The sequence below is a fragment of the Neophocaena asiaeorientalis genome, unplaced genomic scaffold, assembly GCF_003031525.2.
Source record: "Neophocaena asiaeorientalis asiaeorientalis breed wild unplaced genomic scaffold, Neophocaena_asiaeorientalis_V1.1 scaffold14, whole genome shotgun sequence".
Taxonomy (NCBI): domain Eukaryota; kingdom Metazoa; phylum Chordata; class Mammalia; order Artiodactyla; family Phocoenidae; genus Neophocaena; species Neophocaena asiaeorientalis.
In genome coordinates, this window is record NW_020175192.1 from 6,380,480 (window position 1) to 6,408,391 (window position 27,912).

Sequence of the window (27,912 nt, forward strand, 5' to 3'; positions counted from 1 at the left end):
GGAAGAAGTTATCAAGGAGACGGACGGAGCCAAAGAGGAGGCGTCACTGCCACTCCTCTTCCTTGCCCACCTGAGTGGAGAAAAGAGACAGGACCTTTCCTCCCGCGTGAATTTAAGAATCTCTCTGTACTTAGACTACTCGGAATGGGGAGTTCCTCTGGAACAAGCCTTTGAACCCACACTGAACCAGGTTTTGGACAATGGCAGACGTAAAGAGCCACAAAAACCTCTTGGTATCCCTCTTCTTTTGATGTAACTCTTTCTAAGCCATTTTAATCTGCAGAAAATATCAACTGAGTCAAAACATACTTTTGGAAGAAGAGGGACATCCTCTGCATATGTGATTTGTCGGTTTAAATCGGCAGTAATGGCATCATACAGGTGTACCGAGAGCCAAGTATGGAAGAAGATTGCTCCCTGTCTGTAATCCTCAGAAGCCTTCACTTACATATGGAATTTTGATGGGGTTTTCAGCTTGATTGATGTTTCCTTATTCTGTGGTTACCTTTTGCCCTGGGGGGAATGGCTTGGGAAGGGAACTTCTGAAGAAAAATCTAAGGGAGGAGTAGCGTGTTACCAACTGTCAGTCTTTAAAAGCTAGTCGGCTTAGTACTCGTGATAGAAACTGAGCTGCGGAATGTAAAACGCAACATGCCTAAACTGGCTTGGGAACAATGGAACTTTCGGGAAGTCTCTGTCTTCTCAGAACCTCACTCTCCAGCCAACATTTGCCAGGTATTAAAAAAAGGTGGGAGGGGACAGGCGTGTGAGGTGAGCGCTAGGTATGAACCGTGAGAAATTTTTGCTCAATAAAGCTCTGAATCTTCCCTTGTGTCCTTCTTCTTAATAAAATCTCTCCTGAAAACACATGAATGATTTGCATAATGTTGGACGCTTTCATGATTATGGAAGTACGTCCATGGATATGGGGGCTGGAAGGCGCACTCTTGTGAGGATGGGTGGGGGCTCCGGCTGTGTGTGCTGCCTGCCCGAAGGGAAAAGAACTGGTCCACGTGGTCTCTGCTTCCTTCAACTCTAAGTTCTATAATCCTAATGAATTTCACAAAAAAGTCTGAAAAGTGTCCTCTCTACCAGGTTGCAGAGAGGGCTGTTAAGAACGTGCAACAATCACTGACTGCCCTTTCTCCCAGTTTCTTTACTGCCCTTTCTCCCAGTTTCTTTACTGCCCTTTCTCCCAGTTTCTTTGCTGCCCTTTCTCCCAGTTTCTTTACTGCTTCAAACATCTGGGAGAAAAACCAAAGAATAAAATAAAACTAGGAAGTAAAGTCCCTGTCTCTCAAGGCAGTAGATAAGCAATTGAAGTTTCTCTGATTTCACTCTTAAGAGCACTTGATCATTTGATTTACTTATATTTTAATCTATTTAGCTACAGCTGACAGTGTCCAAGTAATTACGTTTTCAGATTTTAGGCAAGGGAAAAATGAAATGGAGTTTTGCCTAACGCCCTAACCAGACTGTTAATGGCTTGCCATGGCTTACTATGACTTCTTCTCTATGGATATTCTACAGAGGGTTTCCGAATAAAGCCTTAGACATCAAAAAAGACATGGCATCTAAGACCTGTGGGTGACTGAAAAAAAATAAATTAAAGTCCTATGCACGGCCAGCATTTGATTATCTTTCTCTTTTCTTCAAGAAGTGATTTCCTTGACAGCTACAGGCAACCATTTTCCTTTCCTGGCACACGTGACAGGATTGCATATTAAGACATGCCTCGTATATGATTTCCATATGGAGAGCACTAATTCTACTCCTCTCGATCTCCCTCAGGAAATATGATCATAGCCCAAATGAGTGAAAACAATTCCTGCCTTATTTGGCTGATCCTGAATCTGCTCCAGTTTACTAAATAGCTAACCTGTTGCAAAATTTAGTATCTACCAGTCATTGTGACACACCTAAGAAGTGATACCACGTATGCTGGATAAGAAACACTGCTCTCAGGAGCTGAAGAAGCAGCAGGACAAGAGATCAAGCCAATGCTTTCGTCTTGTGAAAGTGGGGATAACATTCATCCATCTATTTATTTTTTTATTTATATATCTGTTCATGATCAGAACTTCAAGAAAATTCTTAGAGCCATGAAAGATGGCATGGATTGGCCTGAAGAGAGGCTAGATGCGGGGAAACCTGCCAGGACGCTATTTTAATCATTGGGATGAGAAATAAAGAGGGCCACGGCCAAAGTGGAGATGGACACCAAGGACTCGAGAAAATGAAGCCCCACAGCCAACGGTGGGACTGACTACAAGAACAATGGCAACTGTCGTGAATACAGGAATGCAAGATACTGGTGGATGGTCTTTGTGGACTATTACCGGGTTGTTTTCCTTTGTGCTGGAATTGGGTGGACATGTGGTCCCTGGCCCTGCTTTAGAGAAGAAGAGGCATTTAGGAACACCTCTGCTCTCTCTCCTACCTATAGCCATTGGTGCAGGAGGAGAGCCAAGCTAGAGAGATGAGCTGGTAGATTCGCTGCGGCGGTTAGAGCTCAACCTTCCAGGTTTGGAATGCTCATCCCTAGGGAACACTGGCTGGGCTGACTCCCTTCTTAAAGAGGTCACTTAGTCTGAGATGTTGATGAAAAAAATGACCCAAGTCAAAACCTAAAGAAAACTATGAAGTAGAGTAAATTCAAGTTTAGACCTCCTATTCAAACTATTTCTTATCATTTCTGCCCATCCCCGACCCCTTTTCACGCCCTCTTTCCAATTTCCTCTTCATAATTCCCCTCTCATTTACACGTGACTCCATCACAAACATTAACATTTTAAGGAGGAACCTAAAGCCTTTCTCAGGGGGTGAGGATTAGGGGAATTTGGACACAGCTTTCCTAAGGCCACTCTCCCGCTGCCCACTCTCCACACCATCACGTACAGAGACCGGTGTGTGCTTCTCCCTGCACTGGTTGAGGACCACCGCTCTAAAATCTCAGGCGTTAGAGAATTCAGTGCTGAAATGGCAGGCAGCGAGCTGTTTAGTTGGAGCTGGGCAAGTTTCTGCCCAGTAACTTATCTAATCACATATGATTCCCCCTGCTCTTAAGGCTGGCCCTACCATGCATGGTCTTCATGCTCTGGATCCAAAACACATTGGGAATGGGTTCAAATAAGTAAAATCTACCAGGACTTCTCCGCCAATTCTTATTTCAACTGAATTTCACTGATGAGAAAAATAACGAGATTCTTTTTTGAGTCTGTGTTCCCACGGGTTCTATGATAATTACCGTATATGTAGTACTTACTATTTGCCAGGAACTGTTCTTAATGCTTTCTATATGAATAGACTCAACCTGTATACTCTTTATGTACTAATAGTCTCATTTAACCCCCTGAGATTTGTGATATTATCACCAACATTTTACAGAAATCTGAAACACTCTGAGAGCTTAAATAGTTTGCCTGCGATCACACAGCTAAGAAGTAAGTGAGCAATGCAGAATCCAACGTTTTGAACCACTGCACCCTGCTGCCTCTCTAAAATGTTAGATTATGAACTTAAGGGGAGAACCTCTGGTATGGTTCTATTCAGAAAAAAAAAAAATGGAAGTGACCAAAGAAGAGGGATTATAAATCACAGAACATCAGAACTGAAAAGAGCCATAGCGGTGATGAGGACTGCTGAATTTCAGAAGGATGACACTGAGATCCCAGAAGGTGATGTGTCTTCCCTAAACCGCATCCAATCAGTGGCACCGCCGCCGTCAGAATTCAAGTCTTCTGACTTCTCATTGAGAACAGGAGGTGGAAGAAGTTGGTGGGGCTGAGCAAGCTTAATTAACTCGACGAAGAGATAATTCTTTAAAGGGAGTGGACCGGGGATACATTTCATCTGACTCTGAAATGTAAAATATTCAACCTGAAATCTGAACTCACTCTAAGTCAGTAAATTTTCTATTCTGTCATCTATTGGTAAGTTCCTTAGTCCTTTTGGAAAGTTAATTCTCTGGGAGAATTTCCAAGACATTATCGTGACTTTTAAATCTATAAGGCCAAGTAGTCCCCTTCTACGACGATGTCCTCTTTGGCACATTTTTGGCTAGAACTAACTCTCCAGGTTCAAATTCACACGCAAGTCCACTCCCCTGGCTACCAGACCCTGAGTGTTTCATGGTACTCTGCTGCCATCGTCTGGCAGAGTGAAGTAAGAACAGCTGGCTCACTCATAGCCTGCTATTTAAGAATCTCGGTACCAGATTAATTAGAGTTCTCCTGGATGTAGTAGAAGCTGTGATGGAGGATCAGTATGGAGCAAGAAGAAAAAAAAATGATTCTATTATGAGAAGAATGAAAGGTTCCGGGGAAGATCAAATGCCAGATTATAAATTGAAAGTCTTACTGATTCCCTAGATACTATAAATTACCTGTTATAGAAGTGGGTGAAATTTGGCGTATCTACAAATATGAATGCAGAGCTCTTTTCTTTAAACAAAAATCTTTCCATCTTTATACTACACCAACTAACTTCCTGCTTTAAAATATTTATAACAAGAACACACTTAAAAGTCAGCTAAGTGATTATTCAATTTATAAAAGTTTTTGTTTTGCAAAATGACTGACAGCAGTGCATGCATATGAGTGTATAACTTATGTGCAAAAGTTTGATTTGTACACTGTGTTTACAGGGATATGTCTACTGCATGAAACAATGCTGAGTTTTTATATGGGATAAAGATGTGTAATGAGACGATACTCTTAATGTATTATTTTTTTCTTTCTTATTCACATCTCTTTAATGGGACATTTCTCCATTTAGTCAGCCTCACCCATTGCCTCAAGAATGATTCATATTGGGCCTCCCTGGTGACGCAGTGGTTGCGAATCCGTCTGCCAATGCAGGGGACACAGGTTTGAGCCCTGGTCCGGGAAGATTCCACAGGCCGCAGAGCAACTAAGCCCGTGCGCCACAACTACTGAGCCCGCAAGCCACAACTACTGAGCCCGCATGCCTAGAGCCCGTGCTCCGCAACAAGAGAAGCCACCGCAATGAGAAGCCCGCACACCGCCATGAAGAGTAGCCCCCGCTCACCACAACTAGAGAAAGCCCACACGCAGCAACAAAGACCCAACACAGCCAAAAATAAATAAATTACAGAAAAAGAATGATTCATATTGTTATGGAATGCAAGAGTCAATGTTTAACTTCTGAATCCCAAATAGGCTCTTGAAGCCCATTTAATTAACAGTATTCTTCAGAGTCAAGCGTTCCGTTGCAAGCCCTCTAGGTAATAGGATTTCAGCAAATGGCATAGGAATAGTTTCTTTCTATGCCTAAAACTGTCTTAGATTTTCACAAAAAAATTTAAAGAGTCAGAGAAAATAGATATGGTTAAGATAGAGCCTTTAGTTCGGAATGTGGGATGGAAGCATGAAAAGTTCCATGGGCCTGCTCGTCCATGAAACAACAGTAACTAGTGAAAACTGAAACACACACACATACAAGCCCAATTAAAATCTCTAGAAATTGTCCTACAGGCATGTAGCAAATGTGGACAATTTATTCAAAAATTATACCAAACCTTAGGAAGAGCCACAGGCACTTGAGCCACAAACGGCTTCCTTTCCTCCAACCCCAACTAAGTGTGACAGAAGCTCCATTCTGGGTACGTGTGCCGGGAAACACAGAGCTACCCTTCCCTCCAGCTTCCAGGCGAGGGCTACGGTGTGTCTCGGGGAGAGGCAAGGCACTGGCATTTCTCATTCTCCCAGCCCCATGGTGCAGAGGCTAAGTTCCAGGTGAGTACAACCAAGAGGATGGAGGCTCCCTTCCTCCACGCAGCCCTCACTCATGGGGCAGAGGCCTTGCCCCAGCATCACAGGGTGAAAACCATGGATCACTGAATAGACTCATCCCAGCTCGCGCCCAAGGCCGAGGTTTTACAGTCGGAGAGGCAAACCAAGTCCAGAAGCTAGCGCCACTGCCCAGAGACCTGCTCAAAAAGCAGATATGTCAATTCCAGAGAGGTAGATGACCGTTTGTACCCCACAGCTCCTGGGCAGTGGCTCAGAGGTTCTGCCCAGAGGGAGAGGCAGGCCACTACCATAGAGAGCTCTGATGTTCTTCCCAAGGGAGTTGGCTTGACTTGGAGTAGAGTGTGGAGAAGCTCAAGCCCAAGGATGTTCTTGAAAACAATGGTGATTTTGGTGGCAAATCATTAAGTGGATGCTGGTAGCTCCATGAGAACAACAAGGTAAACCATGGGCGAGGATTTACCATAGTGAACCAGGAAAGAGACAGCTAATAAGTGCTCTCTCAGGGTCAGAACAAACCTCAGACTAGCCTCAGAAACTACTCCTGCAAAGGGGCTCAAATTTAATTGGATAATATTGTAAAGCAATATCTGCCTCAGGGTATTGTCAAAAATAACAGAGTCTCTGGCAGCCAATGAGCGCAGCCTAAGAGCTGGGTGTGATACCAACAGAGGCAGAGAGCTTAACAGAGAGTCAGGAAAGGAGACAATTAAGCAGAGCCCAGTTAAAACCACTGTCATCCCAGGGTGACTATGCGCATCCCAAGGCTATACTCTCTGATGGGCAACACCAGAGGCTTCACACTGCAGGGGAAATAGAGTTCAGTGAAATAGTCCAGCCGAGCCACTAACCCACTAATCCAACAAGGAACGACAATACCACCCCTGGTGTCCAGAGGTGCTACAACGAAAAGTTTGTGCTTCAAATTATTTGAAGAAAATGAAAAGCCAAACCACAGGATGGGAGGAAATATTTGCAAATCACATATCTGATAAGGGACATGTATCTAGGATATTTAAACACCTAATGCAACTTAATAATAGAAAGACAATAGCCCAACTTAAAAATGGGCAGAGGATTTGAATAGACAAATGGCTAATAAGATCCTTATTAAAAGATGCTCAACATCTGTAGCCATTAGGGAAATTAAGTTAAAAATCACAATAAGATGCCACTTTACACTCATTAGAACAGCTATTATTTTTTTTAAAAAAAGGAAAATAATAAGTGTTGGTTAGCATGTGGAGAAATGGGAACCCTTGTTCTTGTGCGCTGCTGGTAGGAATGTAAAACGATGCAGCTGCTATGTAAAACAGTATGGTGGTTCCTCAAAAAATTAGACATAGACTTCATATTTGATATAGCAATTCTACTTCTAGACGTATACACAAAAATTAAAAGAGGAACTCAAACAGATATCTCTGTGCCAATATTCATAGCAACATTATCCACAATACCCAAAAGTTGGAGACAATCCAAGTGTCCACTGACAGATGAATGAGTAAACAAAATGAAGTGTATCCACACAATGGAACATTATTCACCCATGGAAAGAAGTGAGGTACTGATACACGCTACAACATGGCTATGTGAAAGGAGCCAGATACAAAAGGCCACGTACTGAATCACCCCCTCTTTATGACGTGGCCGGAAGAGGCAAATCTGTAGAGGCAGAAAGTAGGCTAGTGGTTGCCAGGGGTGCAGGAAGAGGAGGACGGGGGATGACTGCTGCTGGGTATGGAAATGTCCTAAGATGGATTGTGGTGATGGTTGCGTAAATCTGCTGATATACTAAAACCCACTGAATTGCTGGACCCTTTAAAAGGATTTGGTATTTACTTCATAGTATTTGAATTATATCTCGATAAAGCTATCACCCAAAAATGACAGAGCCTGGACCCCTGAGAAAACACTTAGTCCCTCCCAACCAACACACACACCTGGTGTCTCAGGAAGGTGAGAGGTGGTGAGACAAGGAACACAGGATAATTTTATGGTGTGTAAGGGGAGAAAATCCATAGGAAAACCCTCTTCATATGGATCCTGGTGGGCGCACTTAGAGGAGTATTTAGTAACAGTGCAAGACGACTAGAGAAGAGCAGATGGCGGCATGTGTGTGTTTAAGCAGAAGATGGCCTGAGGGCACCACTTCGGTTCCCACATCCTGACATGCACACCTACGAACGTGGGGAGACTGACAAATCCCACAGAGCAGAGAGACCAAAATAACATATGGAATAAAAAGACTAGGAGTAAAGGAAAAGGGGACTTTGTAGACCTCAAGACCAGAGGCTAAGAACTACAATGAGATGCCACCTCACACCGGTCAGAATGGCCATCATCAAAAAGTCTACAAATAATAAATGCTGGAGAGGGTGTGGAGAAAAGGGAACCCTCTTGCACTGCTGGTGGGAATGTAAATTGGTGTAGCAACTATGCAGACCAGTATGGAAACATAGTTACCATAGGATCCAGCAATCCCAATCCTGGGCATGTATCCAGAGAAAACCATAATTCAGACAGATACCTGCACCCCAATGTTCACTGCAGCATTATTTACAATAGCCAAGACATGGAAGCAATGTAAATGTCTATTGACAGATGACTGGGTCAAGAAGATGTGGTACATATATACAGTGGAATATTACTCAGCCATAAAAAAACCCAAAATAATGCCATTTGTAGCAACATGGATGGACCTAGAGATTGTGGTACTAAGTGAAGTAAGTCAGACAGAGAAAGACAAATATCTTATGATATCACTTATATGTGGAATCTAAAGAAATGATACAAATGAACTTATTTACAAAACAGAAACAGACTCAGAGACATAGAAAACAAACTTATGGTTACCAAAGGGGAAAGGTAGGGGGGAGAGACAAATTAGGAATTTGGGAGTAACATATACACACAACTATATATAAAATTGATAAACGAGGACCTACTGTATAGCACAGGGAACTATACTCAATATTCTGTAATAATCTATATGGGAAAATAATCTGAAAAAAAATATGTACGTGTATGTACACATATATATATATATATATAACTAAATCACTCTGCTGTACACCTGAACCTAACACAACATTGTAAATCAACTATACTTCAACAAAAAATAAATTTTTTTAAAAAAGAAAATCCTATCTGAAAAAAAAAAAGACCAGAGGCAATGGCAGGGACGATGGATTTCAGTAACAAACGACAGTAGGTGACCTAAATCCAGGAGGAACAGAGTCACTGGTTGCCAATGCAGAGGTCACAGAAGTTGACACTTACAGACCTCAGGAACCAGTAAGGAGGACTCTCATGAAAGGATGCTTGGCTGTCCACTACGAGAATACCATGCGGTTAGGCAAGTTTTCTCCTGCATTTAGATAGAATACTAATGGGGAGAAGAGAGGAGAAGAACCTTAGAGAGAAGGAGAGCCCTGATAGGAAACTCAAATTCTGAATTAAGTTTAAATGCTGAAACACTGGGATTTTACCCAAACAATCTTAACATACCTGGAAGAGACTAAGTTTCAAACCAGAAGCGATTAAGTTATCATGAATGCTCGAAATAACTTTTCTCTTCCTGCTTTAAGTGGTAAGGGTCGTTGGTGAGCTAGCGAGTTCAGCTTGAGCAAAGGGGGAAAGTTTCACTTCTTCATCACTATGCCAGAATGAGCAAATTTTAAGCTCCCTACAATCCATTAAGGAACAGAGCACTCAAGGAACGGTTTTGTTCGCAACACTAGAAGAAATGATAATTATGCTGGTGATAGAGGTGTTAGCTAATGCTACAATGGCAATCGTATTGCAATATAAATGTATCAAATCATGTTGTACACCTTAAACTCATACAATGTTGTATGTCAAAGACATCCCAATAAAATTTAAAAAAATAGAAATGGTCATGAGGGGGTATCCTTATACCCAACGAAGCAGTCAGATACAGGCTGAACTTTTAGACTGAAGGTGGGAAGACCTGCGTGACGTAGAGAAAAAGCAAGAGGCTAATCATCAACATGTCTGGGATTGACTTGGAAGGTGCCTCCAGCTGGCTATGTGACTTTGGACAAAATTACTGAACCTCTTTCGGAGCTCATCTGCATGGCCCGTGAAGGGACTGAACTAGAGAACCAGTAAGGTTTCTTCCAGCTCTAAAAGACTGATTCTCAGGTCTTGGATGCCCAGTGGGGAAGTATCTGCCACTTCTTGGCCAGGTTCAAGTGGACATTGTCTTTTAAGAGATAGAGTCCCTCCCCTTTCCTCGGCCACGCCCCCAGAAGCCGGGCTGAGGACAGCCAGACAGAAAGCGCAGTTACCTGTCTTGTGTCGAGGATTCCTGCTTTTGCAGCTACATTTTCCAATTAGCTCAGGAGTATACACGTCACTGTGACAGACGGCACAGTAAAAGAAGGCTCTGGACAATGAAAGCAAATCAAGAATGACTTATGTGAGGCTTCACACTAAAGAAACAGGGGGCTGACTCAGTCTGCCTGCCATTAAGTTGCATTCGCTTTAGGACTTTCTCCCCGTTAAAGTAATAAAAAAAAAATGTACCTTTTGACATCCTTTGCAGATTCAGCAATGAAGAACCCCAGTGTGTTCTTACGGAGCTTAACTTGAGCAGGTGGATTTAGTATCAGCCCACTGGAAACAGAAAATAATAATACAGTAATTTTCCCCTCCAATTTCTGGGGCAGTATCTGTTTTTACCAAAGGATTCTCTAAGTTGCAGGTTAACAGGACTCAATCCCTTTTTACTGCCAAAATTTACAGTAGAAAATGTGAATCTGACTGCATTTAATTCATCGACTGCTGCTGAAATCTACTGAGGGGAGTCAGGTCATAGCCCAATTGCTGGGCTACACACACTCCCTGGATTGTGTCCTGCATCAGAAATGGTCCAACCAATTCAGATGCAGGAAGCCTTGCTAATTGAAGCTACCCAAGGCCAAACAGGCCAAGGCCACACGGTTGCTGGTCTTACGGTCATCCTAGTGGTGCACATCCTTAGGCTATTTGTCCTTTAAAATTAAATTCATCTAATTAACTAGCTGGATTCAAAAGTTCCTTTTATTTGCCTATACAATTTTTGAACTTGTTTATCTCTGACTTCACTTTTGTGTATCTTGATTGCAAGATTTTTGAGAGCAGGAACCACGTGAATTGTTTCTATTTCTACACTACTTGAATATTTTGATTGTCTATTTTATTATGGTTTTGTGTGTTTGAAAACGCTGCCTTATAAACTTCATCCATGATATGTTTTGATAGGGTGCTGAGTTCCTCACATTTCTCCCTGCTGGTCAGGATCTCCCACTTTCATTTCCTTTCATTCAGACCTCCAGCATGGTGAGGTCTTACGACCCTACACCTCCCCTCTCTTCATTTGTGCGTGGTCAAAGTACTCCTTTCCTCCTTTAAAACACACCCCTCCTTTCATATGCACACTGGAAAGAGGTCAAGTCTTCCTTTGGGCAAAGCTTAGTCTGTTGTTAGGATATTCCAAAGTAAGGTGTCAGAGCCTTACAAAAACAAAAAGCTTGTGCAACAAGAGATCTTCAGCTCTATGCCAAGAGCAAAAGATGCTGAAGAGCTGAGTTCAAGCAGATGATTGCATGAGACATCGTGTGTCACTTTCTGAGTACTGACTGACTGACACTAACATGTCATTGGAATCACTGCTTTTGACTTTGAAAAGGAAAGGACAGATTTGTGCCTCCCCCGCCCCAGTATCACCGGTTGATATGCACTACCTAACAAGCATATGTTTAAGTTGTATCTTCATACCTTCTTTTTTAAAGGCAGGGTCCTCTGAACTCATGTTAAATGCTTAGTTATGAAGATACTGCCAGAATAATCTCTCTGGCTGCATTTGAAAGAAGAGGTGAACATCTTTCAAAGAAATTACTGCTTGATCCTCCCCCCGCCCCCTTCATGAATCACGGCCAGCTGCTGTTAGCAAACACAGGCCACTGGAACTAACTCAGAACATTCTCTGACTGGGGTCAGATCCAGCTTCACCTCTTACCGGGTGACAAATTATTCCCTAAGAGAGATCCTGAGGATTATCCAGAGCTTTTGCACATCTTAGAGTCTAGTCGAGTGCATCAATTAGAAGAAAAAATAAAAGGTGAGAAAAAATAGGTTTTCCCCTAGTTTTTCAATATACTTGCCTGAAGCCCAGCTTTGAGATGCCCCATTTCCTTCCGTGTACAGTGACTGTGGTGGATTTAGCACAGCCTGGTGATCAGAAGTGCCCCCAGAGTAAAGTTCACATTCTCGCTTGGCCCCTGGGTGTGGTGCAAGCTTGGGGAAATTATTTAACTTTTCTTGGCTTCTCCTCTGTACAAATGGGGCTAATTATACCCTTCTTACAGCATCGTTGGGAGGATTCGGGAGTTAATGTAAGTGAAGTGCCTACAGCAGTGTCGATCATGAAGTAGCAATCATGTAAGACTGCTATTACCAATATCTTTGCCAAATCAGGATTTAATTCTTCTGATGCATCTGACTCTTTGGTGAGAAACCAAAATTAAATCTATGTTGGAGCAGCTGCCTCATTTATTGGAGGTAGATGTATGCTAGGTAGTAAACAGCACCAGAACTTCTTGAATATATGTAGAACTTAGTGGTGGCTTATTCATGTTTCTGGTCCACAATGTCCTGACAGTCATTCTAATAAAGTTTATAGAAATCTAGGATGTTAAATGTGGAAAGGATATTAAGAGCATTTGGTATAACAGTTTCTGAATGCCAGTGAATAAAATGACTATATCATGGGGACTCAAAAAAATTCACAGATTTTGGTTTTATAAAGTCAGAAGTGCGGTTTTGAATTCTATGTCTTTCAAACTTTGCAAATAATTCCGATGCATAACCCAGGTCACTGAAGGCCCAAAATGTTAAAACCTGATCGTTTTGGGCTGGTGTGAAACCCAGACTCCCCGGCTCGTGAGGCTAAGATGCCATCCTCTTTACTCTCACCTATTTCCAGTAGAAAGGGCACTTGCACATGGGTTTCGATTTCGAGATTTCCATGAGCACGGCAGAACTGTTAAATAAGATTCAGCCAGCCAGATGGTACTATTCTTTACTCTCCTTAAGCACTTGCTCTGTACTGTATCCCACTGACCCCTTTTGCTCAGATACCTTCTACATCCTCTCTAATTGACACACTGTTTCTTCTTTCTAGCCTTTCATATACTTTGTAGTCCCTCTGATATCATTCAAAATTATTGAATTTTGACTGTTTCCCTATGATTTTAGGGTTCCTGGTAATGTCAGTCTTCGAGCTGGAAGGGGTCTTAGGGATTAATTAATGTGACTCCCTCCTTTTACAGGTGATGGACACTTCTCTACGGCCACTGGGCTGGCAAATCATAATCAGGATCAGAATCTAGTCTATTGAGTCCAAGTTAATTCAAGGTAGTTTTCCACTAAAAAACACACAGAAGCCAACATAAGTGTTTCTTGTTCTCCATCTCACTTAAGCCTCACTTTTTATTTTTCAGCATCTTTTATCTCTATATCATTGTGGCTGATTCTGGACTCTCTTTTTTATTATATGATAACTTCTCTTACTTCTTATATTATTCAGTATGCATTTTCAGGAAATGCTGATGGTCTGATAAGGTTACCTCTTATCTTTACCAACAGCACACTTTGCCCAGCAGGCCAAATTCCCATTTTACCATATTTTGTGGATTAGTTTCTAAGGCTAGAGTTTGTGGGAACATTTTTTATCACAAATAATTCTATTTCATGGTGTGGTTTCATGGTCAAGACTTACAAGACCTGGTAATATACTGAGGAACAGATCTGAGAAGGTGACCATTTCTTCTGCCTCCTGATCATGAGACACAATTGGGGCAAGGCCACAGGAACAAAGGTAGAGCTCCTGCCCACCCACTAGGGTAACCATTCTAACCTCAATCATGAGAGACAGTATTAAATGCACCACAGCAGCCTGGGTGCCTTGAGAGCCTGAGGCCGGCTCTCAACAAATAGCAAAAAGCTTAGTTATGGCTGTATGTCTGGAAAAATCTTAATCATAAAGATTCTGAAGCGATTTGAAGTCTCATTGGTACCAGTAACCGTGACACACGGACTTGAGTTCGATGGCTATCAGCATGAGGTGCATCTTCACGAAGCAGAGCCTGGGAAGGAAGACGAGCAACCGTGAGGCAAGCGAGGACAGCAGAGCACCAGTTCACAATAATACGACGGACACTCCGTGCTCTTTGCCTGGGAGGACACCACCCCCTCCGCAGAGGGAGAGCCTCTCAAATATGGAATGTTCGCTTGAAAGTGAATCCATCCTGGAGGAACGCAGAGCCAGTGCACCAACTGGGACAGAGGGGAACCTGTCCCGCACAGACTGTAAACCTCCAGGCTGCAGACACTCAGACTTATTCATCCTTATACCTTCTGTGTTTGTCACTGAGCCTGGTCTACAGTGAGCCCTTTGTGAACACTGGGGAAAGAATGCATTGCGCGAAAATGAGGAAAGTGTTTCCCTTAACTTACCGGCAAACATCAGGAAAGCTCATTCCAGCAAAGTCATCAGAGAGGCGTTGAGTCAGGATTTTGTTCTTCAGGCCGCTAAAGAAATGTTTCTGCCAGGGCTCCTTAGGGCAGATCTGGAACACACAGTCAGACCACATGAGGCACAGTGATATGGAAAATGGGATATTCCATATACAAATTGTGTATTCTGCTCAGCACCAAACCGGTGCCCATTGCATTCAGGTCCCAGAAAGGAGATTTGTCCTCGCGCTTAACTACAGAAATGTCAAAGGAAGAACAAAAACTCTAACATCTCAACTATTTCCAGAACGAAGTAGGAACATCATGACTTAGCTCCTCCCCAGATGGCATCCACGCCTCCTGCTGGAAATTAATTCTTCTTCCAATTAATTTCAGCAAGGTAGACTGGTTTTTGAGTCAGGAACAATAAGATGGTAAGAATAATGGGGAATCTAACTTGTCTCCCCCTAGATATGGCTGTTTAAGATTTTTTTAAAAAACATATTAGTTTTCTACTCACTGACTAACCATACACCACAAAGATGAAAATATTCATGACTTCTGCTCAGTATCAGAAGAACCCTTCTTGGTTTAAATAAACTCAAAAAGCCATCCTGATCAATGGAAATGAGAACGTAAAAATCAAGGGCAGTGGTAAGCTTCTAGAGAAATGGGGGATGTGACAAAAGGATTTCTCTCAAAAAAAGCTAAATGTTGTCTAACTGGGGGCGGGGGGGCAGATGTTGCTGAGTAACTCACTCTGACATCTGTGTAAGACCCCCAGGGATTCTGTTTTGCTCTATCTGCATCCTCCTCCATCCGCAGCCATGAGAATCACCACCACGCTGCTCGATGGGCACGACGGGCTCCTTGAAGCCCAGAATCTCCAATGAAAGCCTGGAATTCCTAGGAACTCAGAAACACCACGGCAGTGGAGAGTTAAGGCCAGTTCAGAAACACTCCTCAGATGGCCATCTTGTGGTTTAGGAAGAACAAAACAAAAACAAACACACAAACAAAAAAAATTCTGCCCTGCTAATAAAAAGGACCACCTCTTTCCAATACACCTCATCACTGTCTCAAGATGCAGCTGACTCTCTTGCATTTTCCCCCTTTCTTAAAGCCCTCTCCCTGTGCAGTTCAAGTCACTAAGTCCTCGTGACCAAAGAAACCGGCTTAGTGCTGCTAATCCAACTGTTCCAGGTTCTGCAAGAGGGTAAAAAATAACCATAGAGATGAAGATGCCCTGAGTCAGTTTTTTTTTTTTTTTTGCAATAAAGACTTATTTTATTTTTAATTTATTTTAACATCTTTATCGGAGTATAACTGCTTTACAGTGGTGTGCTAGCTTCTGCTGTATAACAAAGTGAATCAGCTACACATGTACATATGTCCCCATGTCCCCTCCCTCTTGCGTCTCCCTCCCTCCCACCCTCCCTAACCCACCCCTCTAGGTGGTCACAAAGCACCAAGCTGATCTCACTGAGCTATGCGGCTGCTTCTCACTAGCTATCTATTTTACATTTGGTAGTGTATATATGTCCATGCCACTCTCTCACTTCGTCCCAGATTACCCTTCCCCCTCCCCATGTCTTCAAGTCCATTCTCTACATCTGCGTCTTTATTCCTGTCCTGCCCCTAGGTTCTTCAGAACCATTTTTTTTTTTTTTTAGATTCCATATATATGTGTTAGCATACGGTATTTGTTTTTCTCTTTCTGACTTACTTCACTCTGTATGACAGACTCTAGAAAAAACTAAAAATAAAACTACCATAGGACCCAGCAATCCCACTACTGGGCATATACCCTGAGAAAACCATAATTCAAAGAGAGCCATGTACCACAATGTTCACTGCAGCTCTATTTACAATAGCCAGGACATGGAAGCAACCTAAGTGTCCATCAACAGATGAATGGATAAAGAAGATGTGGCACATATATGCAATGAAATATTACTCAGCCATAAAAAGAAACAAGATTGAGTTACTTGTAGTGAGGTGGATGGACCTGAGTCAGTTTTTTTAAAATCAGAATGGGAAACAGGATGACAAGATGGATTTTGGATTTGGATAGTAGAATCGGGAGCGTGAAAAAATCAGTTAGATTAGATCTAATCTAAATTTAAGCTTAAGGCAATCCTCTGTGCCTAGAACCAACTGGAGATGCTCCTCAGACTACGATTTCTCACCATATAATCAATGTAGATCAACAGAGTCAGAATACATGGCATTGACCCAAGGCTTTCTAATCTGACTGCCCAGAAGTTTTACAAATAGTCACTCAATACCTGGATAAAATCAGGTTATGAGTAGATTAGCAAGTCTTATTTCATAGATGCAGAAACTGACAGAGAAAGTTTAAGTGCCTAATCTGAGCAAAATTGGACATAAGACACCAGCATCCGGATCGTTAAACCTAAGTTAGTAGGTTTAAGTAACTAAATTAATTTTAGTTAATTAATTACAGAATCTAAATCACCAGAGCAGAGTACAACATGAAAAAATCTTGCCCTGTTTAGAATTTCTGAAAGAGAGTTTCAGACTTCACTCCCCCCCACCAAAAAATCTTCATGACCACAAATCTCTCTTAATTCCTATCTTCCAAAAGCCACCTTATGAATATTGACAGGTGACCATCATCACTGAGGAGGTTCCAACTTTAGATAAACAAACAATAAAAAACCCCCCAAAAAACCCCAACAAACAACAACAGCAAGAAAACCACAACAGGGCAGGTTGTACATCTCTTACCTTCTATATTTTCATGAAGGAGACAAAGTTTTCATATAGAGTTCACACTCTATTTTCTCTAGACACAGAGATTAAAAATCACAATCCTCACAACACATATTGCAGCTATCCTGCACTTTCTAAGCTTACAACACACAGGCAATGTCCTCACAAGCCATTTCCTGGGCTACACACAGTGACCACTAAGTGAAGGTTAAAGCATGTTCGCTGTATCATCACCAAGGCTCATTCCTACTGCCTGATGGTCGATTTTATTTCTCTGTATATGGCATCTCCTCGCATTCACAGGGGATATTACTAGAGAATGCTGTGGTTTCCGGTTAGCATTTTGCTGACCAGAGTATCTCTTGAATCTTATACCTCTTTTGCTTTTCCTTAACAGCAACAAGGAAGGGACCAGAAAAGGTATACAGAGTTTTTAAAATTTACTGGACAAAGGAAATAAAGTGCAAAGAGAAGCCAAGAAGAGGCAAAGGTGGATGCATAATTAAATGGAGAGAAAGGTGACTCTCTGGAGAGGCTCTGGACAATAGGATACCAGGCCCAGCTGAGGGTTAGAACATTTTTCTCAGAGCATTTCACAGAGATGGCATTTGGAAGGCATACTACGTGCTACAGTATTTCATCCCAGTAGTCCATTTAGCCATTTATTTTGTCTCAAACAAAGGCATCAAAAGACCTGATGTAGAAGACTGGGAGAAGATATCTAACAGCCAGAGGCACGGGGCATAGTGGTGAGACTGTAAGTCAGACAATTCTACATCTGCTACTTACTAACTCACTATTAGTTAGCGTCCATGACTGGGAGACTACCTTGAAATATTGAGGGAAACACAATGCCCTTAAAATGCATGACACACAGTAGGCATTCAACATGTGGCTACTATTATTATTACTGCATAGAATATCCCAAAATAACCCGGAAAATTAGATTTTAATATTATTTGTATTATTATTTCTCTTTGATGAATATAATTTATTATTATGTCAATTACTTGGTACTTAACATATATTTAAATGTATGATTTCTCCACTAATAACATAACCTTTATTTATATTTCTACCTTCAATAACTCAAAGTGCTTCTACATTTATGAATACGTTTACTGTCATAACGTCATGGATTGCCGGGAGGAAGCAGGGTTATGATTTCTATTTTGCAGGTAAATATTCTTAGGCAACAATAAGATAAACAACTTCTTCAAGGTCAGTGTGGTACTTGGGACTTCAATCTAGATGTCACAATCCCTTCCCAGCTCAAGTAGAAGTCAAATCTCATTTCTGGGGGCCTTCTTGCTTCCCTCAATTTTTATTTTCTATTTCTGATATTAATTTATGAGGACATGGGGATAGAGCCAAGATTCAACATCAGTTTCCAAGGTTACCTTCTTGTTTTGCTCAATAAATAGAGATGTTAGAAAGGTACACAAGCCTGGCACCAAACAGCCTTGGGCGATAAATCCGAGCTTTAATTCAGCAAAGCAGATGATGTTGTCTCCAGTATTCCAGTTCCAGCTGGGGATCTTTGGCAGAAAAACCTGTTTCATGGTAGAAAGTAGTAGAAACAGACTTGTGGATACAGAGAACAAACTAGTGGTTACCAGTGAGAAGAGGGAAAGAGGGAGGGGCAAGACAGGGGAAGGGGATTAGGAGATACAAACTACTATGTATAAAGTAAATAAGCAACAAGGACATAACGTACAGCACAGGGAAATATAGCCATTATTTTGTAATAACTTAAATGCAGTTTAATCTATAAAAATATTGAATCACTACATTGTACACCTGAAACTAATACGATATTGTAAATCAACTGTACTTCAGTAAAAGATAAGAAAGTCAAATATCAGAAAGAAATATACCTCAAGAAAGTTCCCCGAATTTGCAATCAATTTGTTCGCTTGTTTTACGTTTTTGAAATATAATTAACGTATAACATTATATTAGTTTCAGGTGTACAACGTTCAATATTTGTATATATTGTCAAATGATGACCACAGTAAGTCCAGTTAACATCCATCACTACTGTAATTACAAGGTATTTTTTCTTGTGATGGGAACTTGGAAATTCTATTCCCTTAGCAACGTTTAAATATAAAATAATAACTACAGTCACCATGACTCTATTATACTAGAAATTTATACCTGTTGTTCCCATTCCCCCATTTTGCCCACCCCCACCTCTGGCAACCACCAACCTGTTCTGTGAATCTATGAGCTCAGGATTTCTTTTCTGCTGTTATTCAACATATGAATGAGACCATATGGTATTTGTTTTTCTCTCTCTGACTCATTTCACTTAGCATTACGCCCTTGAGGTCCACTCGTGTTGTTGCAAATGGCAAGATTTTATTTTTTTATATACTTTTTGAGAAGACTGTGTATTCTGGTGCTTTTGAATGCAAAGTTCTGTATTTGTCTAAGTCATGAGGTATAATATGTTGTCTAAGGCCAATGTTTCCTTATTGATTTTTTTATCTGGATGATCTATCCATTGAAGAAAGTAGGGCATTAAAGTCCCCAACTATTATTGTATTGCTATTTCTCCGTTTACATTTGTTAATATCTGCTTTATAAATTTAGGTCCTCCTATGCTGGTGTCATAAATATTTACAAATGTTATATCCTCTTGTGGGATTGACCCTTTTGATAATGTAATGCCCTTCTTTTTCTCTTATTACAGTCTTTGTTTTAAAGTCTATTTTGTCTGATAAAAGTATAGCTTCCCCAGATTTCTTTTGCTTTCCATTGGCATGGAATCTACTTTTCCATCCCCTCACTTTCAGTCTGTATGTGTCCGTATATCTCAGTTTCTTGTAGGCAGCGTATAGATGGGTCTTATTTTTTTTTGTCTATTCAGCCACTCTATGTCTTTTGATTAGAAAAGTTAGTCAATTTATATTTAAAGTAATTATTGGTAAGTATGTATTTACTGCCATTTGTCAAGTGTTTTCTGAAAGTTTTATAATTCCACTGTTCCTTTCTTCTCCTCTTGCTCTCTTCATCTTTGATTTGATGACTTTCTGTAGCAGTATGCTTAGATTCCTTTCTCTTTCTTATTTACTATAAATTTTTGCTTTGTGGTTACCATGAAGCTTGCATAAAACAACCTACAAGTCTCTTTTAAGTTGACGGTAACTTAAGTTTGATCACATCAAAAGCTCTATATTTTTATCCCCACTACCCAAGTTTTATTTTTGATATTACAATTTACATCTTTTTATTTTATGTATCATTTTACAAATTATTGTAGTTATTTACTACTTTTGTCTTTTAATCTTCATACTAGCTTTGTAAGTGATTAATCCATCACCTTTACAACATTAGAATATTTGGAATTTTACTATATATTTACCTTTACCAATGAGACTTATACTTTCATACGTTTACCTTTTACTAATTACCCCTTTCATTACAGCTTAAAGAAGTTCCTTTAACATTTCTTGTAAGGTCTGTCTATTGGTGATGAACTCCTCTAACTTTTGCTTGTCTGGAAACCTCTTTATCGTTCCTTTGATTCTGAATGACAACTTTGCTGGGTAAAGTATCCTTGGTTGGCAGTCTTTTTCTTTTTCTTTTAGCACTTTGAATATCTTGTGGCACTGCCTTCTGGCCTGCAAAGTTTCTGTTGAAAATCTGCTGATAATCTTATGGGAGTTCCCATATATGTAACAAGTTGTTTTTCTCTTGCTACTTTAAAAATTCTCTCCTTGTCCTCAACTGTTGACACTTTAATTAGAATGTGCTTGATATGGATCTCTTTGGGTTCCTTTTATTTGGAACTTTCTGGGCTTTGTGGATCTGAATATCTGTTTAGGAAAGTTGACAGCCATTATTTCTTCAAGTCAGTTCTCTACCCATTTCTCTCTCCCTTCTCCTTCTGGGACTCCTATAATGTGAATGTTGGTGCACTTGATATTGTCCCATAAGTCCCTTTAAGCTATCTTCACTCTTTTTCATTCTTTTTTGTTTCTGCTGCTCTGATTATGTGAGGTCTACACTCTCTATGCAATCTTCAGGTTTGCTGATCCCTTCTTCTGCTTCCTCTGGTCTGCTGCTGAACCTCTCTATTATTTTTTTTTTTTTTTTGCAGTTCAGTTATTGTATTCCTCAGCACTGTGACTTCTATTTGGAACTTTTTAATATTTTCTATCTCTCTGTCAAAATTTTCACTTGGTTCATCCATTCTTCTCCTGAGCTCAGTGAGCATCTTTATGACTGTTATTTTAAGCTCTCTATCAGAAAAGTAGCTTATATCCTTTTCATTAAGGTCTCTTTCTGAGGTTTTGTCTTGTTCTTTTGTTTGGAATATATTCCTCTGTTTCTTCCTTTTATTTGACTCTCTGTGTTGGTTTCTGTGCATTGGACAAGAAAGCCACCTCTCCCTGTCTTGAATGAGTGGATTGTGTAGCAGATGGACCTTACTGTTCAACCCTGCCCTAGCCCTTGGTTGTGTCTCAAACCCTTGTCATTGTCCAATCTGCCTACTTTATTTTTAGTGGCTCCCAGTACTTAAGGGTGTGCCAAGACCTGTCCATGGCCCCAAGGGGAGGATCTCAGTCAGCACCTAAATTCAGAATGACTGGACTCCAGATCATCAGGCAATAGCTTTTAAAGTATGTAAACATAACTCTTTCCAAATTTACATTTTTATGTAATTAACAATCTTAATGGGGCTCCAAATTTCACCTGCAACTGGCAAAAGCTTTTTGTGTGTAGACTCATTATAAAGTACTAAGTTCATATATTACTTAGATGAACTAAGTTCATTCAGTTCTACAGACTAAAAGGGGAGGAGACAGAACAGGCTATAATGTTACAATACCTTGTTATGGGACTGAAGTATCTGTATGATGACTCTGGTATTAGGGTAATAGTTCTTGATAGAGAGCACCCTACAAAAATAACAAATATGCTCATTACTGGTGTGCCATATCCAATGTCTTTATAATATAATTCCATTCAAAGTGAAGTTTGTGTGTGGGTAAGTACAGGAAAAGAGCACATTATAAAGTTCACTGTTACGATCTTAAATAGCGCACACATGGAAGAGTGCTATGGTTTTAGTGACTTAGTAAATTAAATCTACGGAAAGGTAAGCTTTTGGTATTAAGAGTGGTCTTCTGGGAGCAATTCCTGAGGAGGAAATAATCAGTTTCATATATTTTAGTCTTCAAACTCAAACACATTAATTACAGAAAAAAACAGAGACTGAATTGCTATCTATAGCTCAAAGTAGCTAACAGACTGTCTAATCCAACGTTCTTATTTTACAAATTAAGAAACTAAGATCTATCTTATAGTTACTGTACGTTACAAGTTCTCAGGCTTCTCTTGCTTTTTGTAGAGTCACCTTCAGCTATGTGTATTTATTTTGCTCTGGGGGCCAACAGTTCATCTGGGTTAGGTACAATGGCATTGCCCTCACAATGACAGTTTGAATCTCTTACCACAAATCGAGTTCCTGCTCATAGATAGTTCACAGTTCCAGATGGTAACACTAACCCTAGCCATCTTGAAAATACTGCCAATAGTCAAAAGCACATCATACTGAACCATGCACAATCTTTCACTAGGACTACTGGAGAAAAACCCCAGTAAATAAAGTCTACGAATAAGGTTCACAAACCACAAATGCCGTCTTTATTTCTGAGGGGCTGTTAGTCAGAACGGTGCCATCTGAACAGTTATCAGTTATTCGTGTGCTTGCCTTTTAAATTTAGACAGCTATTATCCCTACGGAACTCCAGGAAAGTAAGCGGAGAAGCGCACTGACACACAGTAAACTCTATGTTGACTTCCTTTTTCATACATCTGCAGAGTCTCTGGGGCCGAAAAATAAGGCAGAAACCTGGAATATGATGAACCCTGTGCTGTGATACATGACATCTGTTTAGTTCTATGCATGGGGCTTTATTTTAAAAGAGGTAAAAATAAGATCAGCACTGGAGCATGTAAGACACAGTGCCAGCTTCTTACCTCATAATGTTTGAAGTGTCTTCAGCATGTGAATCACTGCACAGAGGGTTGGCTATAATCAGGCATGCTTCTGCAGAGTCCACCTATTCTTCAAGATTAAACAGCAGCCACCTTGTTAATTATATATGGGAAATGCTTACGTGTTCCCCTTTGGGGTTTTCTTATGGTTTCATCATACAATTTCCAAAAAGAAAGAGAGCGCACTTGGGAAGGACTTGTGATAAGGATGTCTTTACATCAGAATCACAGTCCAGCAAATGCTGAAAGGGGCTGCATAGACGGACCAGAGTCTCCAACACAGATGTAGATTGCTTTAAAATGGAACAAGTGCATAACGATATTTTTCCTATGATCCAGAAATGTCCATTTATGACTAGTGATGAGTAATAAGATATTTTTAAGCAACTTCCTGTATAGTTATTAACCTTTCAGAATAGCAAAAAAATTACTGAAGTGGCTCTTATAACCCCAAGTTGCAGGAAAGAGAAAGATTATACTGTGTTTGCCAATTTTTGCTTCAATTCTTTGTGTTGACTCTATAGATCTCTGCTTTAAAAAAAACCGAACCTTTTGCTCCATATGATTGTGAGAAACCTAAAACGTGAGAGGAAGTTGGCCTTCATCTTAAACGCAAGATGTCTAGAGGGTTGGCTGTTGTTCATCTCTTTTAGTCTCAGCCTAACTGGGATCTCTGCGATTCTCCTTCATGCCTTTCCTATCAGAGGGCATATCAGTGTGTTTAGGTGAAGCCGGTAAAAGCTGACAGACTCCTAGAAATCTGTCATCTGGTAAGAATCCCACTTGGATAGAAAGATCTAACACACTTCTGCTATCCACAACTTTTTCAGATCTCTTAGACTGATAACACAAAACTGTTCTAGATAGAGAATTTAGTGAAATTTTAAAAATTAAGTAAAAATGTAGGTAAATAGTGAGGTCTGCTTGGTATCTGTCAAGAAGGATTTGGAGGTCAATTACTAACATTTCTTTATGATCAGTTTTTAAAGTTGAAGAAGTCGTATTGCCCCAACTCAAGAGTCTGGAGTAATCCTTTAGGAAGAGCAATACACACTATCGTCTTAATTGCTGCAGCTTAGGAAAACGACAAGGAGGAAAAGAACTAGATCTCACCCTAACTCGCCTCAGATCCTCCCACTTCAGCGCAGATCCAGAAACGAAAGTTGTACAGGCCATGTAGCACTTAAATATGGTTTCCAATTCCAAAGAAGGAGGAACCCTGGATAAAGAACATAGTGCCAGATACGGAAAAGGAAGATTGGCTTTGGTTTAGAGACTGTTATATTATTTAGTGCATTTAATAAAAACTCTAATCCTCTCCTGGAAAACATCCATCCTCCATTATTAATCCACGTCCTTAGGTGATGTGGATACCACTAGCCTAATTCCAGAAATGGGTCTGAAGCTCAGGGGCAATCAATCACAGAGACATGAAAAAATACAAATCAGATTAATGCAAAAAAAAGGGGGGGTAATTACTAAGAACAAAGAAGTTCAGGACCAATGAAAACATTTCAATTATTCAAAAAGACATAGCATTCTAAAACAACTATGAATTTAATAAAATAGCTTCTAAATACACAAAAAATTTTAACAAAACGAGAGAAATACATGAACCTCCCACTGTAATGACAGATTTCAATGCATCTCTCTCAATTACTGACAGATCAAGGAGAAAAAATAATCATCAAGTTTGATATTTATAATTCTGCAAACAATATTTAGGATATCTAATTTAAATTTTTTTCACCTTTACTGAGGCAAAACTGACAGTTAAAATTGTAAGATATTTAGAGTACAACATGATGATTTGATGTATGTATACATTATGAAAGGATCCCTCCCATTATTTAATTAACACATCCACCACCTCACATCGTTACCTTTTTGGGGGGGTGATGACATTTAAATTCTACTCTCCTAGCAAGTTTCAATTATACAATACAGTGTTATCAACTATAGTCACCATGTTTTACATTAGATCCTCAGACCTTATTCATCTTAAAACTGAAAGTCTGTACTCTTTGTACCAACCTCTCCCTATTTCCCCCAATCCCCAGACCCTGGCAAACCATCTTTCTACTTTCTGTTTCTCTAAGTGTGGCTTTTTAAAAAAATTCCAGATATAAGTGACACCATGCATTTGTCTTTCTCTCTCTGGCTTATTTCACCAGCTTATAATGCCTGCCAGGTTCATCCATGTTGTTGCAAGTGACAGGACTTCCTTCCTTTTTTAGGGCTGAATGATATTTCATATCATTCAAATATATATACATATATATATACATACATATATACATACATATATATATACACACACCACATCTTTATTCATTCATCCATAGATGGAAGCTTAGGTTGTTTCCATATAATGGCTATTGTGAATAACTCTAATTTTCCCCAACAGCACACAAATATTTACCAAAATGATAATTTACTTGACTAATAAGGAAAGCCTCAACACACTGCAAAAAAAAAGCTGCCGTACATATAATGACCTCTGATCACAGTACAATTAAAGTAAAAGTTAATAACAAAAAAATTAAAAAATATTCATCATAGTTGGAAATTTTGAAAAACAGACTGCTAAAAATCTCATGAGCTATGAAGAAATTATAATGAAATGTATAAAATTCTTAGAAATTAATTATGTGAAAACACTAAATATCTAAGTCTTTGGATACAATAAAAGCCTGCTTTAGGGGAAAGTTATAGCTTGGGACATTAATATTGGAATAAACCCAAAGAAATAAGAAGAAAAGAGACAATAAACACAAGAGTGCAAACAGTGAAATAGAAAAGAAAAATAAAAGAGAGAAGATGAACAAAGACAAAGCCTGGTTCTTTGAAAAAAAAAATCACTCATATAATAGGCAAAGCTGTAGTAAAATTGATGGAGAAAAAGAGAAGACAAAAATGACTCATAATACTGAAAGAAGATAAAAATACCTACAGGCAAAGTAGAGATTAAAAACTCTCAAAACTAAACAAAAACGAACAAAACACATACATAGACCCATACACTAAACACAATTTTTAAAACCACCAGTTCTAAATGGTTTAGCAGGCAACTTCTACCACACTTTCAAGCAACAAATAATCCCATTTTTATACAAAGTCTTTCAAACACCTTAAAAATAGAGGATGGTCCCCAACAAATACTACGAAGCCAAAATAACCATTATAGCAAAACTGTTAATTTAATTCATCACATTAACAAATTAAAAATGACACAGACACCTCAGATGCACAGAAAAGGTTGATTAAAATATCTTTTCACAGTTAAGAAATAAAACTCATGGTATATTAGGAAGAGAAAAGAATATCCTTAACCAAATAAAGAGTATCTTTAAAATAAAAAGGATGGCCTTAGTGGGAAAATATGAGAAAAGTTTTCTTTAAAATGAGAAATGAAGAAGAGATACAGCTATTGCTTTTTTCTCATTATATTTGATGTCTTAGCAAGAGCAATAAGAAAATAAAGATACACTGTACACATAAGGGTTAGAAAGGAAGAAATAAACTCTCTTTATCTGAACTAATATGATTATCTACATAGAAACCCCTAAACACTACAGAAAAATAAATAGAGGCTAATTTAACAATATGGATGAATGGAAGATTAATACACAAAGGTCAATTCTGGTTTTTCATACCAAAAGCAAACAAGTAGAAAATACAATAAGACACTATTTCAAATATATCAGAAAATATCAAGTACTTATAAATATATACGTCACATATATTTATTACATATACACATATGTAAAATTACATAATATATAATAAACATCAGCAAGCCTGGGAAATTATACAATATTATTGAGACACTAAGTGAGATCTAAATAAGTAGACAACCATAGTATAGTCAGAGTTAGAAAGAATTTGTAACACAAAAAATCAATTTTAAACCAAAGTTTCAATTAGATTCCTCCCATCAATTTCCACAGGGTTTTTCATAGTTCATGATAAAATGATTATAAAATTTATATGAAAGATAAAGGGCCAAGAAGAGCTTGTCAACTATTGGAAAAAGAAGAGCAAGGAGGGAAAACCTGCCCTAAGATGTATAAGGATTAATTATGAATCTTTAGCAATTAAAAAAGCATAGTATTAATGCAGTAAGAGATAAATTGATTTAAAAAAACACAGAATAGACCTATTTATACTGGTAGCATGTCAGATCAGTGAGGGGAAAAGGGTTTATTCAATAACTAGCATTGATAAAATGCTTATCTATGGAAGAAGCTGAAGTTTTATTCATACGTCACGCCATAAAAAAACAAATTCCAGTATAATTAGAGATTTAAACATCGACAAAAATTAAAAATTCTTAATAGGAAATGTAATTAAATATCTTTAAAATATTGGGATATGGAAAAATTCCTACACAAAAACCAAAAAAATCATTAAATACAATTGAAATGATTGAAAATTTGAACTATGATAATATTAAAAACTTTTGAATATCAAAATACTTCTCATACTCAGTGAAAAGACAAGTTATAAACTGGAAAAATATAGTTACAGTTCAGATCACTGATGAACAGTTAGTGTCAAGAATACATTAAGCACTCCTAGAAATTAAATAAGAAAAGCCCCACAAACAATCCAATAGAAAAACAGGTAAAATGCATGAACAGGCTTTTCACGGAAAGAGGAAACATGTATGGCTAATAAACATGAAGAGAAACTCCATACTTAGTGATAAGAGGCTTATAAATCAAAACCACGATGAGATTCCACTTTACGCTGATTCCACTGCAAAGATTAACAAGTATGACCATGCCAGCTGTCAGAAAGAATGTAGATGTACAACTACACAAAGTCCCTTACAGATTGCTGATAAGCTTGAAAAACGGTGCAACCACTA

At 39.3% G+C, this 27,912-nt stretch overlaps 1 protein-coding gene across 1 annotated transcript in view; it reads right to left on the reverse strand.

The window, feature by feature from the left end:
- Positions 1 to 27,912, reverse strand: part of KCNU1 (potassium calcium-activated channel subfamily U member 1) — a 171,975-nt gene that overhangs the window by 69,435 nt on the left and 74,628 nt on the right. The window contains exons 13-20 of the mRNA XM_024764958.1: positions 24,153 to 24,258; positions 23,022 to 23,104; positions 21,868 to 21,937; positions 18,428 to 18,580; positions 14,292 to 14,404; positions 13,853 to 13,921; positions 10,320 to 10,409; positions 10,082 to 10,179 (exon numbers count right to left, since the gene is read on the reverse strand). Coding sequence (XP_024620726.1) covers positions 10,082 to 10,179; positions 10,320 to 10,409; positions 13,853 to 13,921; positions 14,292 to 14,404; positions 18,428 to 18,580; positions 21,868 to 21,937; positions 23,022 to 23,104; positions 24,153 to 24,258 — 782 coding nt within the window. The remainder of the gene's footprint in view (positions 1 to 10,081; positions 10,180 to 10,319; positions 10,410 to 13,852; positions 13,922 to 14,291; positions 14,405 to 18,427; positions 18,581 to 21,867; positions 21,938 to 23,021; positions 23,105 to 24,152; positions 24,259 to 27,912) is intronic.